The sequence below is a fragment of the Lacerta agilis genome, chromosome 6 (genome assembly GCF_009819535.1).
Source record: "Lacerta agilis isolate rLacAgi1 chromosome 6, rLacAgi1.pri, whole genome shotgun sequence".
NCBI lineage: Eukaryota > Metazoa > Chordata > Lepidosauria > Squamata > Lacertidae > Lacerta > Lacerta agilis.
The window spans coordinates 8,875,280-8,895,765 of NC_046317.1; the positions used below are offsets into that span (position 1 = coordinate 8,875,280).

At 47.7% G+C, this 20,486-nt stretch overlaps 2 protein-coding genes across 4 annotated transcripts in view; both read left to right on the forward strand.

Annotated features, from left to right (window-relative positions):
- The first annotated feature begins 2,012 nt into the window (after positions 1 to 2,012).
- LOC117048032 (microsomal glutathione S-transferase 3-like) overlaps positions 2,013 to 20,486 on the forward strand; it is a 28,190-nt gene continuing 9,716 nt past the window's right edge. The window contains exon 1 of one of the 3 annotated variants that reach the window (XM_033151358.1): positions 2,013 to 2,064. Coding sequence is in view for 1 of the 3 variants with exons in the window: in XM_033151355.1 (XP_033007246.1) it covers positions 18,686 to 18,690 (5 nt within the window). In the remaining 2 variants the exon portion in view is untranslated. Of the gene's footprint in view, positions 2,065 to 18,666; positions 18,691 to 19,737; positions 19,941 to 20,486 lie in introns of those variants that run through there. The other 2 variants (XM_033151355.1, XM_033151356.1) reach the window with 2 other exon arrangements.
- MGST3 (microsomal glutathione S-transferase 3) lies at positions 6,147 to 14,371 on the forward strand. Its single transcript, XM_033151359.1, is given in 6 exon segments — positions 6,147 to 6,211; positions 6,214 to 6,268; positions 8,811 to 8,885; positions 10,123 to 10,180; positions 11,972 to 12,044; positions 14,159 to 14,371. Coding segments are annotated over 6 exon segments (429 nt in total). The 5' UTR covers positions 6,147 to 6,153; the 3' UTR covers positions 14,269 to 14,371.

Below are 20,486 nucleotides of genomic sequence, written 5' to 3' on the forward strand. Positions count from 1 at the left end.
CTTACCACTGGCACCGTTGAGTTTGTGGGTCAGTTTTTCTAGGGCAGTGATACACAAAGTCTTTTTGAACCAACCTCCATTGTGAAGGTCAGAGCATCTGCCCGGCCTTGACGAATTGCTCGCCATGCCACAACTGGAAGAAACTGGACAAGGAGAAATCCAGAATCTCCTCTCTTCTACCCATCTCCAAGCGATGCAAAGGTCTTTACCCACAGGGTCTGTTATGTACTAAGCTTGGATCCTAGAATGCAACAACCTGATTGGCCTGCAGGAGCAGCCCAACCAGACCCCAGGAGGAAGTTAATCAGCCTATTAGACTGGTAGGATACCAGGATGCAACAACTGATTGGCCGGCGTCAGCAGCCCAATCAGGCTCCAGGAGGGAAACATAATCAACCAATCAGATGGTTCTCATTGTGTAAATAATGTATATAAAGCCTGAGGTTTGGGGGGAAATTCAATCACTATTCCTATGAGTTGAAATAATGAGCATGAAATTTACTACTCAACTCTGAACAAAATAAAAAAATAAAAAATTACTTCCAATACCACCTTAGAGACCAACTAAGTTTGTTCTTGGTATGAGCTTTCATGTGGATGCACACTTCTTCAGATACACTGAAACAACTCGTGAGTATATTTCAGGGTTGCTGCAAAGCACGTGAGGCCTCAGTATGGTCTTAGTACTTCTCAGAGCTTTGAATCTGTTATGTGGAGTGTGTGTGTCTTTAGTGTGAGGGCTGGGGAAGGGGTATGTGTCTGTGTGTCACATTTTGGGCTTCCTCCCTGTCCTTCTGCCCGTTCGACAAAGCAGTGTGCAGCCTGTAGGTTGTGTGTCATGCAGGTGGTGCTGTGGTCTAAAACCACTGAGCCTCTGGACCGAGTGACCGAGTTCGAAAGCACGCCAGTGGAAGTCCCAGCAAAGGAAGAATGGATACAAAAACATCTGGAATATGCAGAAATGGCAAAACTTACCAGAAGAATAAGAAATCAAGATAACAAACGGTTTATAAAAGAATGGAAATTGTCCCTTGAATATTTACAGGCAAACTGTAAACAGATAAGAACATTGGCAGGATTATGGTAACAACCTGCAGTTTCATAACAGTATATACAGGTGAAACTCTAAAAATTAGAATATTGTGGAAAGGTTCATTTCTTTCAGTAATTCAACTTAAAAGGTGAAACTAATATATGAGATAGACTCATCACATGCAAAGCGAGATATGTCAAGCCTTTATTTGTTATAATTGTGATGATTATGGCGTACAGCTGATGAGAACCCCAAATTAACAATTTCAACTTTGGGGTTTTTATCAGCTTTGCGCCATAATCATCACAATTATAACAAGCAAAGACTTGAAATATCTCGCTTTGCATGTCGTGAGTCTATCTCATATATTAAACTCCAGGAGCTAATGAAAACATAAATTGCTTACATAAATGGACTTTTCCACGATATTCTAATTTTTCGAGTTTCACCTCTGGCGTTTGGTCAGGTGCCTTTAAAAATAAGTCCTCTGCATTCCTGTGCTTAGAGTTTCACCTGTATTTAAAGTGGATGAATAAATGAGCAAATTAAGTTAATTTGGATAGGCAAAAGAAGATAAATTTAAGGAACCGCAGAAAGAGGGGGGAAGGAAGTTGAGTGTTAAATGTCAAAGGATTGTAAAGTTAGTGAAATGTATAAACCTGAAAAGCATAATTTTTTTTAAAGAAAGGGTAACTAGGCAATGCTTTTTTTAAAAAAATTATTAAATTTTATTTATACTTTATTGGAAAGAACTAAGCAATGCTAATGTTCTCTCTCTCTCTCTCTCTCTCACACACACACACACACACACACACACAGAGAGAGAGAGAGAGAGAGAGAGAGAGAGAGAGATGTACTAAAACTTTCCTTTCTCCATTGGAGAGGGCGCTCTTGCGCTCTCCGCGTTTCGGAGCAGCGGCGCCCACGGATGGATCCGCCCCGACGTGGGCTGGGCTACCCGGGCAACCCTTCCCTCTCGGCCCGGGGCGGCGCTGCGTTTTTTGGCGTGCTCTTGCTGGGCGGCGACGGCGGTGAGTCCGGGTCAACGGGGCGGGTGGGAGGTCGAGGGTCTTCGGAGCCGGGCAGAGCTTCCCGCAGCCGTGCGCCCTGTTCCTGCTCGGCCCTTTCCCCGGCTCTTGGGCCCGGCGGCCCCGTCCGCCAGAGCGCTTTTGCCCATAGCGGGCGGCTGCTGGCCGCTCCCGGCCCTCGGGCGTGAATCCTGCCGGCTGCAAGCCGCTGCTGGTCGGGCTGAGATAGTGGCAAAGCTTGACAGTGCGTTTGCAAAAACGGCAGGGCTTGTGAGCAAAACCCGGCTAAGCATAGAGATCATAGGGGTGCAAGGGGACCCTGGGCATCATCTAGTCCAGCCCCCTGCAATGCAGGAGTATGCAGCTGTCCCATGCGGGGATCGAACCTGCAACCTTGGCGGTTCTCAGCACCACGCTCTCAGCAACTGAGATAAACATGCCAGAAGATGGGGCTTTTGTCCAGGGCTGGCAGGATGCTGAATGGCAGGGGGGGGGGGCGCGTCCTTCAGCAGAAGCGGCTGACTTTCAGCCTCGTGGAATGAGCAAGGGCTGTTAGAGAAGTGAATTGGCAGCAAGCAGATTCCCTTGCATAATTTTGCCCGATATGAAGCATGTCGGGCAGCAACTGGTTTGCGATTTCCTAGTGCAGTTACTATTCTCCCAAACTACTGTACATGCTTGCCTTTTCACACGAGCAGTTGACTCAGTGGAGGGGCTTGTGCTCCCTTGGTGGCAACCAGAGGCTTCTGGATCAAAGTGTGGACTTGACCTGATATATCTGGGGCAAATCACTCCAGCTGCAACCTGCTCCAGAGGACGGAGCCTTGCAAGGGATGTGGGCACTGCGGTTGAAGATATCACCCTTGTAGAGTTTAACTTGTTGGGGTGAAAGGTCATCAGGTTGCAGATAAGCCGTCCCTGTGTGTTTGGACTTGGGACAACTTTACACAAGGGGAACTCATTTGCTATTGATTTTTCTTCCAGACCAGGCGTTCAAGTCCCTGGGCCCTCAACTTTGCCCAGACTTGGCTGCCGCACAAAGTGCAATTTCCTTTATCACTGAGACATAGTCCTGCAAAAAGGCAGTCTCTGCCCCAGAGCATTTTATAGCTGCCTGCTGGGCACCCTTTGGTCTTTGTCTTCCTCCTTTCCAGTACTTCAAGCTCAGGCAGTTCCTCTGGGTGCATTGCTGGGATTTTCAGCCTACGCGGCCTAGGATTTCTGCTAGAGTATTGTTGGGGGGGGGGGGTTGCTTCAGAAAAGCCTCCCCTGAATGTGTAGATTTCAAGTTCATAGACAAGTTTGGCAGATACTGGAGATTTGGGGTGGTCTAGTTAAGACAGGTGGGACGCAGGTGGCGCTGTGGGTTAAACCACAGAGCCTAGGGCTTGCTGATCAGAAGGTCGGCGGTTCGAATCCCCGCAACGGGGTGAGCTCCCGTTCTGTCCCTGCTCCTGCCAACCTAGCAGTTCGAAAGCAGGTCAAAGTGCAAGTAGATAAATAGGTACCGCTCCGGCGGGAAGGTAAAGGGCGTTTCCATGCACTGCTCTGGTTCGCCAGAAGCGGCTTAGTCATGCTGGCCATATGACCTGGAAGCTATACGCCAGCTCCCTCGGCCTATAGAGCGAGATGAGCGCCACAACCCCAGAGTCGTCCGCGACTGGACCTAATGGTCAGGGGTCCCTTTACCATTACCTTTAGTTAAGACTGAGTGGAATATCTGGCATGTTTGATGGAGGCATTTGAGGATAGAGAACTCCAGTAGTTTGAAACTGTACCTGCACCCTGACGCATGTATGTGCTGAAACAGCAGCTCTTGGTTCCTTGATTCTGCAAGGACTTGTTGCAAAGGCGTTGTCTGTCTGTTCTGAACATGCGCAGGCTGACACAATAATCTAGAGCCAGGAGCATTTGGGGGAACATGAATTTTATTAACAGCCACTAAAATCAGACATTGCCCTCATGGGGCTTGTTTATGGCGGAGAGATAACATCGTTGTCCTCTGGGAAAATAGTGCTGGCTCTCATTTCTGACTCCTCAACAGGCATGTTGATTGCTCTAGCTAGAATAGTAGAGAATTAAACATGTTTTTCATGGGGGTCAGAAAAATGACCGACAGCAGCATCGATAAATCACTGGAGGGAGGGAGCTCAGTAGCAGAGGCACCACCACAGAAAAGGCCGTGTCGTTACTTGCTGTTTCATTATGTTTGCTTTGCTCATTTTGCGTTGCTTTAATTATTATTAAGCTATAAGCCACATTTGCCATTTTACAACTGAAAGAAGGAACTGAAATTACTACAAGAAAAGGGGGATAAAGAAATAGGTATAGGCCAGGGGTCAGCAAACTTTTTCAGCAGGGGGCCGGTCCACTGTCCCTCAGACCTTGTGGGGGGCCAGACTGTATTTTGAAGGGGGGGAAATGAACGAATTCCTATGCCCCACAAATAACCCAGAGATGCATTTTAAATAAAAGGACACATTCTACTCATGCAAAAACACGCTGATTCCCGGACTGCCTGCGGGCCGGATTTAGAAGGTGGTTGGGCTGCAGCCGGCCCCCGGGCCTTAGTTTGGGGACCCCTGGTATAGGCCATTGCTCCAAATAATGTGAACTGCCTGGGGCTACAACCCTATAGTTACTTACTGGGGGGAAATTCCACTGAATTTTGCAGGTCTTACTTCCAAGCAAACCTGGAAGTCAAGCAGGTTGTTGTTCAGTCGTTCAGTTGTGTCCGACTCTTCATGACCCCATGGACCAGAGCACGCCAGGCACGCCTATCCTTCACTGCCTCTCGCAGTTTGGCCAAACTCATGTTAGTAGCTTCGAGAACACTGTCCAACATCTCATCCTCTGTCGTCCCCTTCTCCTTGTGCCCTCCATCTTTCCCAACATCAGGGTCTTTTCCAGGGAGTCTTCTCTTCTCATGAGGTGGCCAAAGTACTGGAGCCTCAACTTCAGGATCTGTCCTTCTAGTGAGCACTCAGGGCTGATTTCTTGAGAATGGATAGGTTTAGGGGAGGAGAAAGAGCAGAATATGCCCTGGGGGGAACATGCAGCTGATCTGCACCAAAACATGTGCATTTTAATTGAGGAGGAAACAGAGAGTGTGGGCTGCAATGAAGACTGTGTTCTCCCCTCTCCAGAATATCAGCAAGGCTCGTCCCTTAACCCCACTGCGTATCTTCCCTTTGGTGGTTGCTCCAAACGCAAATAAGTCTGCCAGGTGGATGAACGCAACTCACCCCCCCCCCCCGTTCTGAAATTAAGATTGGAGATCAGCGAATTCTGGAGGAAGGCAGCAGAAATGCAGGTTGAGTGGAAGTTGATTAAAGGCACAGATACAGGAGAAACTTGAAAAATTAGAATATTGTGGAAAAGTCCATTTATGCAAGCAATTGTTTTCATTAGCTACTGGAGTTTAATATATGAGATGGACTCATGACATGCAAAGCGAGATATGTCAAGCCTTTGTTTGTTATAATTGTGATGATTAGCCTATGACGTACAGCTGATGAAAAACCCAAGGCTGAAATTGTTAATTTGGGTGTTCTCATCAGCTGTATGCCATAATCATCACAATTATAACAAATGAAGGTTTGACATATCTCGCTTTGCATGTCATGAGTCCATCTCATATATTAGTTTCACCTTTTAAGTTGAATTACTGAAAGAAACGAACCTTTCCACGATATTCTAATTTTTCGAGTTTCACCTGTAGTTCTGTTTACAATACATTTCAGTATGTTCTTCCGACCCCTTACAACCAGTGCCGACATATCTATGGCTTTTGGCATCATTTCTTTACTTGGAGCTAGGGTAGCAATGGAACTGGAAGCCGGCTTCTGAGTTGCTGGACTGCAGAGACTGGCCTCCACTTGGTTTGTGCTCTGCTCCTTTGTATTACTCTCAGATCCGTTTCCTATTGTGCTTAGGGCCAGGAGGCTTCTCGCTGTGACCTGTTGCCTTCTGTTGCTTCCAGAGTGATGGGTTTTTGCCCACTCTGTGTGTCTTGGCGGGGCGGGGGTGGGGAGCGATTCTGATTCTTGGCCTTGGACTAACTTTCCCCTTTCCCCTCTCCTCAGTGCCAAGATGGTGGTTCTCTCGAAGGAATACGGCTATGTGATTCTCACTGGTGCTGCCAGTTTCATCTTGTAACACACCTAGCCATCAATGTGGGGAAAGCCCGCAAGAAATACAATGTTCAGTGAGGGGGCGGCCGCGTTGCTGCATCAAGTCTCTGGGAAGACAAGAGTACAGATGCAGCATATCCAATATGATCTGATCATTCTGCTTATTCCTGTGGGGTCTGTTTTTCCTTTGTGGTGTAGTGGTTAAGAGCAGTAGACTCGTAATCTGGTGAACAGGTTTGATTCCCTGCTCCTCCACATGTAGCTGCTGGTGACCTTGGGCTGGTCCACACTTCTCTCTGAAGTCTCTCAGCCTCACTCACCTCACAGAGTGTTGTTGTGGGGAAGGAAGGGAAAGGAGAATGTTAGCCGCTTTGAAACTCCTTAGGGTAGTGATAAAGTGGGATATCAAATCAAAACTCTTCTTTTTTCAAAGAAGCATGTTTTTTTTAGACTTCATGGCCAGTAGCGTGGGATTTCCCCCCTTTGCTGGCTGGAAAGTGGGTGGGGTTCCGTCCCTCTTTCCTTTGGTGCGCTCTTGAGTAAGCCATGTGCAAATGGCAACACTGCAGGCAGCTAATGCTACTTTCTGCCAGGCGACATGCTGCCTCAGTGGAACCTCCATAGTCAAAGACAGTGTACCTCTGAGTGCCAGTTGCTGAGAGGGCTCTTCCCTTCATGTCCTGCTTGCAACGCCCAAGTAGCACTTGGGTGGCCGTGATGGAAACGGCCTAGGTAGACCTTGAATCTGTTCCAGTGCTGGTGTTTGCACGCATTATGTAGGCAGGCCTTGAAGGTGGCTCGGGGCGTCCTTGACAGTAGATTTGATCTTCACATCAAGCTTCCAACTCTCTGTGTGTTTTTCATCTGTGAGGACTTGGGCGAGGAAATTGTGAGTTGGCTTTTGCAATCGCCCACAGCTGGCAGTGCTGCGCCAATGTTTCTAACTTGAAAGCTGCTGTAGGGGGAACAAGCTGCATGGCCACTCTTGCTATCTTCTGTGGTTTTCAGCTGCTAGCATCTCTTGGGGAGAAGGTGAGCCATTTTCCAGGGGTCTCCGAAACAGAGGAGTCCTGTGCACAGAAAAGACTTCCTCTCCTCTTCCTGGAAGGCTTTGGTGCCACAATTGGGAAGGAGGCCAGAGGGTGTGTCTGCTCTGCTCTCTGTTGGTGAGTCATAAGCCTCTCTAAAAACAGCTGGAGCTGGGCTTTGTGCATTGTTTCTTGTGCCTCAGGAATGCGTGGGGGACTTCAGCCATAAGACTGGCAAGCCTTGTCCCTACCACTCCTCTTCCTTGGTACTCTTGCTTCTGTATTAGTTCACTGCTGCAAATAGCCTTTGAAATGCAGTTTGCAGGCAAACATAAAAGGAGAAGAAACAACTTGGGAGGGGAGGGTTGCGGCTGTTGTGTTTGGGCTCTTATTCCCCCTTGTGGGGAGCGAGCTGGCTTGTTTCACCTGCTACTGTTTGCTGGACCCTTTGTTGACTTTTGCTTGAGACACCATGGCTGCTTCCGGGTCTGGCCGGAGACCAGGCTGGGAAAAAGGAGAGTTTCTTCCTCTGCTGCCATGGTGGGAAGGCTTGCGGCAGGTGGGAAGGGAAAGATGGCAGCAAACAGCAGGAAAGTCTCGCACAGAAGGAGCACGCTCAGACACAGTTTTAATTGACCCACCTAACATGGTATGTCTATGAATGTGTGTTTCTGGCAAAGTGCAAAACAGAAGCCCAATCAGTCAGTGGCTGCTATAGCTCCATTCTGGGTGTGCCCATTGGGTGTGGGAATAGAGTAACACATTGATCACTAGGTAGCACGTGGAACACTTAAACGGCTCAGGACCGCAATACCTCAAGGACCGCCTCTTTCCATATGAACCTACCCAGACCCCGCGATCATCTTCTGAGACCCTCCTTCGTGTGCCTCCCCCTCGAGACGTCCGAAGGGTGGCAACACGAGAACGGGGCCTTCTCTGAAGTTGCTCCCCATCTGTGGAATGCTCTCCCCAGAGAGGTTTGCCTGGTGCCTTCATTATACACCAGAAATGTTCCTTTTTAACCAGACCTTTGGTTGAGCTGACTGACATACTATGCCCTTTTAAAACGTGGCTCTTTGTGGGGAGGCGCTATTGGGTTGTTGTTTTTATTTTTATTATGTATTTTGTGGTTTTCTATTTTGATTTTATTCTGTGAACCGCCCTGAGATCGGCGGTTCGAATTCCTGTGATGGGGTGAGCTCCCATTGTTGGGTCCCAGCTCCTGCCAAACTAGCAGTTCATAAGCACGTCAAAGTGCAAGTAGATAAATAGGTACTGCTCCGGCGGGAAGGTAAACGGCGTTTCCGTGCGCTGCTCTGGTTCACCAGAAGCGGCTTAGTAACGCCGGCCACATGACCCGGAATGCTGTCTGTGGACAAACGCTGGCTCCCTTTGCCAGTAAAGCGAGATGAGCGCTGCAACCTCAGAGTTGTCTGCGACTGGACCTAACGGTCAGGGATACCTTTACCTTTACCTTTTATAAATTACAACAACAACACCTTTCTCCTCCAACTCCATAGTTGATGAGGTGTGGACATTCACTTTTTCTCTTTCTCTCTCCCTCTCCCCCCACCAACCTCCCTCAAAAGTACCCAAACATGTACAGCACAGACCCTGAAAATGGACATCTCTTCAACTGTATCCAGAGGGCACACCAGAACACGTGAGTAGCCCTTGGCACGAGGTGTTTAATTTTGGTTTCTTAAGTGTTTAATGCCTCAAGTGCTGCAACTGCTGTTGCTTTGGGAAACCCTGTCCATTCTCAGTGCAGCAATCCCTGCCATGCTGATAAAAACACTTGAGGAAATCCATATTCTAAACGCCTGTCATAGAATCTTATTAGAGTTGGAAGGTACCCCAAGGGTCATCTAGTTCAACCCCCTGCAATGCAGGAATCTCAACGAAAGCATCCCTGAGAGATGGCCGTCCAACCTCTGCTTAAAAACCTCCAAGGAAGGAGAATCCACCACCTCCCAAGGGAGTCAAATGGCTCTTACCATCAGAAAGTTCTTCCTGGTGTTTAGCTGGAATCTCCTTTCTTGTAACTTGAAGCCATTGGTTCAAGTCGTACCCTCTGGAGCAGGAGAAAACAAGGCTGTTCCCTCTTCTGTGTGTCCGCCCTTGAGACTGTTGGGTGTCTTGCTCCGGCCAGTGGCTTGTCAGCGAAAGGCTTGTCGGAGGCAGGTGGTCCCTGGGTGGTTCAGGAGTCTGCATTGCTGGAGCACAGAGCTCATGCAACAGCCAGGAAGGTGGGTTACGGAATCCTGGGGAAATTTCCAGCTTGCGCAAGTGAAATTTTGCTGACCCTTCTTGTCAAGAGAGCGTATGCGATTCCTACATCAATATATGTTGGGAGTCCCTGTCTTTGGACCTTTGCACATCAACCGTGTTCCTGCCTCGGCCTTCCTTCTCTCCCCTTTATACCAATCCTTGATATTCTGCTCTGAACCTCCTCTTAATTCATGTGTGCACATCCCAGAGGTTGGAACGGGGAAGATGCAATAAGGGATACACTGTGCAGAAGAGCAGTCTTTGTCTCCGTGGCACCCGGACATAGCTGCAGAGGACTCACTTTCCCGTAACAGGAAGGAGTCATTGCAAGCGTGCAAATTATTCAAGGACACCTGTGAAATCTGCTGCCTTCTTCCTTGCAGCCCTGTTTAGGGAAGTTTTTAATCTGTGATATTTTAATGTATTTTTTTGGAAGCTGCCCAGAGTGGCTGGGGAGACCCAGCCAGATGGGTGGGGTACAAATAAATTATTATTATTATTATTATTATTATTATTATTATTATTATTATGCAGTCTCTTGTTGAGAATGATGTCCTGGTCTCTGAGGCAGCTGGCATTTAAAAACAGAAACAGAGCCACAATGCACACAACTTTTTCTGTTCTTGTAGGTTAGAAGTGTATTCCTCCTTCTTATTCTTTCTTGGAGTGAGCGGAATCTATTTCCCGGTAAGTACGAAGATGAGAGACTTTGGGGTTTGTTTTTCCCCAGCCTGCTCAGTGGGAGCAAAGCCCGGGTGTGACTGCGTAGCCCAAGGTACTTGATTCCCTGCTGTAGTTTCTCTGGAGCAGAGTTCAGGAACATCCATACTGGTCAAATCTGAACAAAATAAAAAAAATTCTTTCCAGTAGCACCTTAGAGACCAACTAAGTTTGTTATTGGTATGAGCTTTCGTGTGCATGTACACTTCTTCAGATACCAATGAACACGAAAGCTCATACCAATAACAAACTTAGTTGGTCTTTAAGGTGCTACTGGAAAGAATTTTTTTTATTTTGTTTCGACTACGACAGACCAACACAGCTACCTACCTGTAACTGGTCAAATCTGGTATGCCTCAGGGGGACAAATTCTACTTTGAATCTCAAAGTAAGAACAAAGGACAGTCTTTACCAGAGCAAAACATATCCTACTGAATGCCTGCTTGTCTGTTCATCTGCCGTTCCCTTCTCCAGAACTGCTATTCTCTGAGACACACACAAACTCCCTTCCCGGCCTTCTGCCAGTCTTCAGAGCCACCTTATTTTTTGGTTCCTCCATTCCTTGGGGGGGGAAACGATGGGGGTGGAGACGCTACTTCAGGTATACTGGGCTGAGGCCGTTTAGGACTTTAAAGGTCAGCACCAACACTTTGAATTGTGCCTGGAAATGCACAATGTAGGAAATGACCTACATTGGCTCCCAGTACGCTTCCGAGCACAATTCAAAGTGTTGGTGCTGAACTTTAAAGCCCTAAACGGCCCCTGCCCATTATACCTGAAGGAGCGTCTCCACCCCCATCGTTCTGCCCAGACACTGAGGTCCAGTGCCAAGGGTCTTCTGGCAGTTCCCTCGCTGCGAGAAGCCAAGTTACAGGGAACTAGGCAGAGGGCCTTCTCGGGAGTGGCACCCGCCCTGTGGAAAGCCCTCCCACCAGATGCCAAAGCGAAAAACAACTACCAGACTTTTAGAAGACATCTGAAGGGTTTTGGGAAGCTTTTAATGTTTAAAGATTATTGTATTTTAACATTGTGTTGGAAGCCGCCCAGAGTGGCTGTGGAAACCTAACCAGATGGGCGGGGTATAAATAAATAAATAAATTATCCTCATCATCATCCATAAATGGCTACGGCTGGTGTACCACGTGAAGTTCGGAAAAGGCACTCCTATCGCAGAGGCTGCTTGACCCTCTAATGACAGTTGATGTGTCAAGGAGGACCTCAAAACTCCTTTACAGGAGAGTGTAATCAAGTCCAGGACAGGTAGTTGACCCATTTCCTGGACAAGGGAGCCTCCGCTCAACAGGGTCTCCGCCTTCTCAGGACTGAAACGCCGCTTATTGGTTCTCTTTCTGCACTCCACTGTGTCCAGGCAGCTGCTCCTAAATCAAACGTTACCATAGACTTGTTGAGTTGGAAGGGGCCCCAAGGGTCATCCAGCCCAACCCCCTGCAATGCAGGAATCTCAACTAGAGCATCCATGACAGATCGCCATCTAATCTGCTTAAATACCTCCATGGAAGGAGAATCCACAGCCATCCGAAGGGGAGTCGGTTCCACTTTCGGAACAGCTCTCAGTGTCATCATACTGATCACCACTCACTCCAAAACTTCTATTGACTGCCCCCTTTTGTTCCATATAGATGTTAAAACAAAACTGGAGACAAAATAGAAGCTGATCTCCTCTTCCCTGTTGCACATTCTTGTCAGCACCAGCCCCCTCTGTGAGCAGTGACAGTTTCTGCTTTTTTTTTCCCCCAGCGGGTTGCTACAGGACTTGGTGCATCTTGGATCATCGGAAGACTGCTTTATGCTTATGGCTACTACACAGGAGGTGGGTTTATGGGGCTGGTAAACGCAATCCGTTCGTCACCTGCAGAGTTGCTCCAATTGGACAGTTTTCCTTGGATCCCAATTGGATCTGTTGCCAAACTCTTCCATGCTCTGTGCAAGAGCTTGGAAACCAGAGCAAACAGTTGGGAATCAAGAGGAATGGTCTATCTCAGGCATGGCCAAACTTCGTCCTCCAGCTGCTTTGGGGCTACAATTCCCATCATCCCTGACCACTGGTCCTGTTAGCTAGGGATGATGGGAGTTGCAGTCCCAAAACAGCTGGAGGGCCAAGTTTGGCCATGCCTGGTCTGTCTTATGCTTCCCGCCCCCTCTCCCATAAGAGTGGGAAGCTGCTGTATTTTTTGCTCCATAAGACGCACTTTTTTCCTCCTAAAAAGTAAGGGGAAATATCTGTGCGTCTTATGGAGCAAATGGTGGTCCCTGGAGCCGAATTGCCCAGGGGCCAAAAGAGAATCGTGCTTTTTATTTTACAAAGAGAAAAGGGGGTGTTGAAAGGACCCCGCTCAGCAGCTGATCAGCAAGAGATCGGGAGAAAGAGGAGTCCCCGACTCCCTTTCAGCCCTGCCCCCTTGCCCAGGCCTCCATTGTTGAATGTGCTGCAGAGGGAGGTTGTTTGTTTCCCCAGCAACATGTGACTGGCTGATTAGATTATCTGTCTGGAAACTGTAGAAACGGCTCCCTTTCCTTAAGGAGCTGTAGAAATGTGAGTTGAACCCCATAAAAATGGGGCTTTTCCTCTTTGCTTTCCCCCCTTTGCAAAAAAAGCTGCAAAGCTTTGAGCTGATCCTCAAAAAACGGGGCTTTTCCCTTTGCAAAAAGCTGCAAAACTTTGAGCTGATCCTCAAAAAAACAGGGCTTTTCCCTATGCAAAAAAGCTGCAAAACTTTGAGCTGATTCTCAAAAAAGGACTTTTCCCTTCGAAAAAAAGCTGCACAAATTTGAGTTGATCCTCAACTAACAGGGCTTTTAGAGGAGGAAAACCAGAAAAATATTTTTTTTCTTGTTTCCTCCTCTAAAAACGAGGTCCGCCCTATGGTCTGGTGCGCCCTATGGAGCAAAAAATACGGTATATTTAGAATAAAAACAGTGGGATTTTATCCCATTATGCAATGCCTTAACTCCATCCTCCTTTGCCAGAAAAAGAGAGTCCCCTATGCATTCACTGAAGCACATACTGAAGTGTTGACTTGAGTAGAGAAGCACACTGATAATTTCATTGCTTCCCCCCCCATCGCTTTTTTTTTGAGGGGGGGTTACAATCAAGCAGAATATAAATTTTGGTAAATAAAATAAATATTTCACATATGGAACACTAGATGATGTACACATGGGTTGCACACACACACACATATCCCTCCAAACACACCCCGAAATCTCAAAACTACAGGATTTCTCCCCATTTAGAATCAGCAAGGCTGCTGGTTTTTGCTTTCAAATTTATTTGCAATATGCTTATAGACCACCATCTCATGCATAACATCAAGGTAGGGTGCGACAATATTTTCCAAATACATTGTTGTTGTTGTCGTCGTCATCCATCTGTTTTGAGAGACAATGGAGTGCACCTTTCAGGGTGAAGTCAAGCGGCTGGAGAACCACTGTGGCTGCAGAGACTGGTAACTCGTAACTGCTGCCTCCCGCGTAGTTTTTCCTGCGTTAGCAGCAAAGTGACCTCTCTGGGGTGCAAGCATGGGCAGAGTACATGGAGGTCCTCTCTGGAAGGTGTGAGAAGGAGCAGTCTAGGAAGGCAGCAATAGTAGTTCATGAACGTGTGTCCTGTTGACATTTGGCCACCAAAGCCTCTTTAACGTTTTGTACTGAAGCCTGTGTATTGCCTTTGACAGCATATCTTGAAGGGGACGATAAAAAATTAAAACTTAGTGTTTTAGAGGTTTGCCCTTTGCGGGCAAAACAACCACAGGGAAGTTTATCCTAGGTACAATTTCTCCATCCTGCACACTTTGAAAGTTTTGGCGCTCTGGTTGGGTAGCCGAAAAGAAAGGCTTCTTGCAACAAGTGAAGCTGGAGTATCAGCTGCTCACCTTGTTTCTTGTACCAAGAGTGAGTCTTGTGAACCTCACCTTTTCCTTACAGATCCCAAGAAACGAAACCGAGGAGTCCTCGGCTCTTTGGCACTTCTCGGATTGGCAGGGACCACCGTTTACTCTGCTTTGGTGCATCTTGGCTGGGTGTGCAATAACTAGATGACACTCCCTCTGTGGCTTCATGGGAAGCCTTTAAATCTTTCAATAATGCAATTATATTTTAATTATAAAAAAATCAAATAAAAGCCAACATTAACCATAATTGCTCTCTTTCCCTTCATTCTTGATATAATCTGTTTATAAGCCTTATTCCTCTGCACACCAGACACTTTCCTGTGGCCAAGAGCTCTAGCCCTGCAGAGGCAGCACATGGTAAAAACTGTGGTTATTTTTAAAATTATTATTATTTATTGAATTAATATACTGCCCTATACCCAGAGTTCTCAGGGCGGTTCACAGAAAAGATCACAATATATAAATTCAAAATAAAAATAATAACCCAATAACACCCCCCAAAAAAAGATCCACATTTAAAAGGGCATAGTATGTCGACTAGGTCAACCAAAGGCATCATTAAAAAGGAACGTTTTTGCCTGGCACCTAAAGGTGTCTAATGAAGGTGCCAGGCGAACTTCCCTGGGGAGAGCATTCTGGAGACAGGGAGCCACTGCAGAGAAGGCCCCGTTTTTGTCCTGCCACTCTCCGGACCTCTCAAGGAGGAGGCACACGAGTTGGTGGTGCTTGCCAGAGGGGTGTGGAAGACCTGCCAGGGTGACCGTGCCCAGTGGAATTGTATGCTTAAAGAACGTAAGATGAGCAGATCTAGTCCAGCAATTCTGTGGCCAACCCGTTGCCTCTGAGAAGCCCACACGGAGCCCGTGACTGGATCAGCGCTCTCCCACCAACTGGTTCCCGGACGCACGCTGCCTCTGACAGAGAAAGTAGAATGGAACTGTCAATATTGTCTGTGAATTTTATCCCTTCCTCCTATAAAGCTGCCGCTACCTCTTGTGGAGGCAGGTTGCATAGTTTTAAGTACTGTACTGCCTGCTTGAATCTCCGTGGCATCTACCTACCTGAGTTTCCGCATTGCTGCTCTCACACTGCATAATCCAACTTGAAATTTTATGCCGAATCTTGGAGAGCGATAAACATGGTTGCTGTTCTTAAGACATGTATTGGTGGACAGCAGACTGTCCATGTCTGCCCTGCCAAGCCGAAACGCAGGATGCCACTTGGAAAAGATGGCTCACCCGCTGCCAGTTCATTTTTGCCTGCTGCTGGCTTGGGACAGGGGACAGAGGGCAGGGGACTGCTTCCAGTGTCCCTGTGAGGAGCTCTTTCCTCCCCAAAGCTGGCCTGCTGCATTTTTTGTCTTCTAAACTGGCCCAAGTTGGTGGTTTCTCTAGACTTGTCCTCCTTGCCATTCATTTTAGGATTGCTGGCTCTCCCAAGGCTTAGCAGGGGCCACAGCATAGGAGCTAAAACGGGGTGCCTGGGAAATAAACAGTGCAGCTGCTGTAACAGGGATGGAGCCAGGTAGTGACAGGGGGGTTGGGCCTGGCTGCAGACCCCACCTTGGGAGTTTGCAGCCTGTTAGTACTGCTGTAGGCAAACAACTAGAAAAACCTTTCAAGCTAAGCAGAAACCACCTGCCGCTGCTTCCTTTTTGAGCTTGCATTCCTCCCCTCCGTTGTGTTGAGGGCCCTGAACATGGAACTTCAGTCTTTTTCAGACAAGACCCTGATACCTAGTGGTCTGATGTTCACCATCCACAGCCAAAGTGTGCAGAATTATGCGTTGGGGAGGGGGGCGGTAACTTTGGAGCCTCAGGTTTGCTTTGCAAAATCTGGGTTGCTCCGGCCAAAACCTCCTCATGCCCAGGCTTGGCAGGGGGGAGGTGCAAATAGTCTACGTACTTTAAAGTAAGCCCAGTGAAACACAAAAAGGCCCTACTCAACAAGAAGGCATAGAATTGAGGCTGTACCTTTTATTACACAGCAGGCAACACTGGATTGTTGACTGGCATCCGCACTATATTTTATTTTACATATTTTCCATTGTGGTGTGAGTTGGCACTTAGGGTAGTGCCATCAGAATTAAAGGTAAAGGGGACCCCTGACCGTTAGGTCCAGTCACGGACGACTCTGGGGTTGCGGCGCTCATCTCACTTTAGAGGCCGCCGTTTGTCCGCAGACAGTTTTTCCGAGTCATGTGGCCAGCATGACTAAGCCGCTTCTGGTGAACCAGAGCAGCGCATGGAAACGCTTTTTACCTTCCCGCCAGAACGGTACTTATTTATCTACTTGCACTGCGGGCTTTCAAACTTCTAGGTTGGCAGCAGCCCAACTTTGAGGGGACTTGCAGTTTTCCTTTGATCCAATACAAAGGGAAAATGAGCAGCAAACCTGCATGTAAGAGGGCATTCCAACTATACTGAACTTTGATTCAAGTATTATTATTATTATTATTATTATTATTGTATTGAATTTCTATATTACCCTATACCTGGAGGTCTCAGGGTGGTTCACAGAAAAAAAATCAATACTATATATAGTATAGTATAGTATACACACACACACACACACACACACACACTAGCTGCCCAGGCCACGCATTGCTGTGGGGTTTTTTGCTTTTTTAAATTCTGACCCCGAATGTATTCTGGAAGCTCCTGTTTTCGTTCTTCCCTGTCCCTCTAGAGCAGGGGTCAGCAACCTTTTTCAGCCGTGAGCTGGTCCACTGTCCCTCAGACCATGTGAATGAACGAATTCTTATGCCCCACAAAAAAACCCAGAGGTGCATTTTACATAAAAGAACACATTGTTCGGTGGTATTGATCACTTGGGACTGTGTGTGTTGAACATGCGAAGCTGCGGCGGCCATTTTAGGTGAGGGCACTTGGGAAATGTTACAATGTCTGAGTGTGCAGCGGCCATGTTAATTGAGGGCACTGGGCACCTTATGGAGGCCTACTGTGGGCCTTGCTGTGGTCTTTTTTACAGTAAAAGCGCACCTCCTCACAATTAACTGGCCCCTTGCTCTACAGCATTAAAAAGAGCATTCTCCCCCACCCCAGTCCCAAAATTACGCACCCCAGCGACAAAATCCCCTCAGAGCCAGTCTTACTCACTGCGACCTCTCAGGCAGCCTTGGGCTTATTTCGCTCCTGCATTTTTTTTCTCCCCACTCTCTTCCGCAACTGCCCTGACTCATGCTCCGTCTCTTTCCCACATTTCCACTAAGCAGTTTGTGTCAGAAAGTCCTTGGGTGCTTACAGATGGCAGTTATAAAATGGTGGAAGGGGCATTATTTGTCGGCACAGGTCTGATGACGTCAGCAGGCAATCCGCCTTTCTATTGGATGCTGTTGGTGTCTTCATTTCTGTTGCTGGTGAGGTATAATAGGCGTGCCACTCCCCCCCCCTTTATCCTTTATTTTAGGTATGACAGGTGTGGTTTAAAAAAAAAAAATTATTATGCCAGATCCTTCCTTGATGGTCAAGTTACGCTTTGTCCTAATTTGATGCTGTTTGGTGCAGCGGTTACGGAGAACATAGGTTTCCAGCGTACACACAATGGGAACATTTATATATATATATATATATATATATATATATATATATATATATAGTATTGATTTTTTTCTGTGTATATACACACACACACACACACACACACACACACAAAAACAACAACAACCCAATAACACTCCCCTATGTGTGGTATTATATCTGCAACTGTCTTTGAAGACTGGAAACTTCAGCAGGTACAGAATTCAGCGGCCAGGTTGCTCCCCAGAGCAATACAGTTTGAGCATATTACGCCTATGCTGGTCCCCAGGTCATCCTCTGAGGCCCTTCTTCGTGTGCCTCTGATGTAAAAATTGGGGTTTGGCATGGGACTCTGAGCCCCCCAAGTCCATGGTCGGACAGAGAAGAATGGATGGAGGCAGGATCCAGAGGAAAGCAAGGCAGATCTTTATTTGTACTGTTGTAACAGAGTTCCCTCTTCTCCTTCCAAGCACGGAGAGACCCTGAGCAAAAGTGTGCAGGAGCTTTTAAAGACTTTGGACATTGCTCAACCCCCTTAGCCAAAGACCACCGCAAAATCATCATACAGTATGTACAGCATACATATTTACTGTGGAGCGCCCTGATTCCGAAGAGCGCCCCCTGCAGGCCACAGGCCACTCTCCGCACTCGCCCTGTAAACTCCTGATCTTTCCGTGGCCTTAGCGCTGGATGGCCTCCGCCGCGCATGTGCGTGCTCCCTGCCATGCGCAGTGAGGTTCGAGGCGCGAAGACGAGGAGTAGGGGAAAGGCGCGAGGGAAGGTGTCGGGAGGGCCCCCTGTTGCGCATGCGCCCACCGTGGGCGCGCGCCTCCTGCCATGCGCAGTGAGCTCCGCGCCTCGCTTTGAGCGAGAGGCGCGAAAGGGAAGCGGCTCCGAGGGCGATGGCTGCGCTGGCGGCGCCCGCGTCGCGTCTCCCGGCGGCCGTGGGGGCTCTCGGCGCCGCCTTACCCGGGCCCCGCGTCCCCCCGGAGGCCTTCCGCCTCGCCAAACTCGGCCGGCCCCATGCGGTGGGTGGAAGGCGCGCGGGTGGCCTGTCTGTGAGGCCGGGCGGGATCCCTCAGCCCTGCTCGTCCTCATGCGTTTATTTCACGAAAAAGTTTTAAGTTCCCCATGGCGTTTCCGAGCGCCCGGGGTCGTCTTTCCGTTACCCAGCAGGTGCCGAAGCGAGCGCGGCAGAAGGAAGGCGCCGTCCTGTTCTCAAGAGGCAGGGAGTTCCGCAGAGTGGGCGCCACCGGGCTCCGTGGAGAAATAGGTGGGGGAGGCGCGGGGGTTATGTGGCGCCTGTAGTCGGGTTGCTATTCCCCCGGTAGAAGGAAAAATGCTGGTAACTTAAGCAAAAACAGCACTGTGCCAGCCCTTTAGATGTCGGTTCATGAAAAGGAGGAGGGCCCAGCCCAAGTGTTTGCATAAAAGATATCCCCTTCCTCCTGTCTTGGGATCCCCATTCTGCCAGTGCACAAGGGTAAACTCTGCTCCTTGCCTTGTGGCTGAGCTAGATTTTGGGTGGGGGTGGGGAGGCTTCCAGAGCTGTTAAGGCCCATTGCTGTAAGGTTCGGCTTCAGTAATAAGCACATTTATAAGGGAGTGAAGTCCCACTGAAATTGGTCACAACTGCACAGTTTCTATAGTAGAACAAGCATGTTAGGGAAGAGCCACAATTAGTAAAATGGGGGAGTAAAAATATCTCATAGCTATAACCAAGTCTGCAATCTCCTCAGCTGTTGCAATGTCTTGGGAAATTAAAGGCTTCTGGCCTGGCACCAAAAGGGCCTTCACATTATCAGGAGAACCTACCTCGGGGAGAGTATTCCATGGTTTGAAAACAATCTAAGTCATCCAGTGAACTTGCTGTAGGAAGTTAGAGGGGAAGGTTGCATTGCTGCTATTTGCATAGCCCACCTGCAGTGTGAATTTGTTCTGGAGCTTGGTTCCCCCAGGACACAGTTGATTTTGAAATTGTGGAAAGTGACAACTGCTGCCTTATCTGCCTTCCCTGTATATAGGGAAGCTTTTTAATGCGCAATGTTTAATCATCGTCATCATCTGCTTCCTAGGTACCCAAATCAGATTGGTCAGGAGTGTAGTGTTGAGCCTTGGCTACAGAAGACCAGAATTTTATCAGCTTTCCCCTGATGGTTCAGAGGGAAGCAGAGAACTACTATTGGTATTTTCCGGGCTTCTATGCAGAATCAGCTTAACAGGGCAGTTACTGGCCCTAAATAGAGTGAAACTTTGGGAGGAAGCAACTGTTTGCCTGGTGAGTAATTTTTTTGTTAGTACTGTAATATTCAGGTATCCTTTTTTATTTTATTTTTTACTAGGAGCAAGATCTTGGAGAGTGGGGCTGGACTTGAATGTGTATTGCAGCTTTGTTGCTGTTGCTTGTTTGGTGAAAATGGCAGTGCTGGTTGTAAGAAAAGACTCTTATACAGTGAATGTGGTTCCCAATGCATTTTGAGGAACATCTTTAATTCCTGGTTTTAGGAATAATCCGTTGTAATGGAGGGGCTGTCAGGTATGTGTTTGTGCTCTGTCTTACTTCTGTACTTTATCGAACTTCGGATTACTGGTAGGATAGATTTGCCAACGGACCGTGAGAGTAATGTTAAAGGAAACAGTTGTATTCATTGTCAACTGATACTGGATAAGTTAACTTCTGCAAAAATCTATTTTTATTGATAATTAGTATCCCACTATTTTTTAGAAACTTTATTCAGGACAGTCTGCCACTTAAAAATAAAACCAACAGTAAAATAGAAGCAGTTTAAAACATTACAGAAGAAACATATTTAATTTCAAAGTC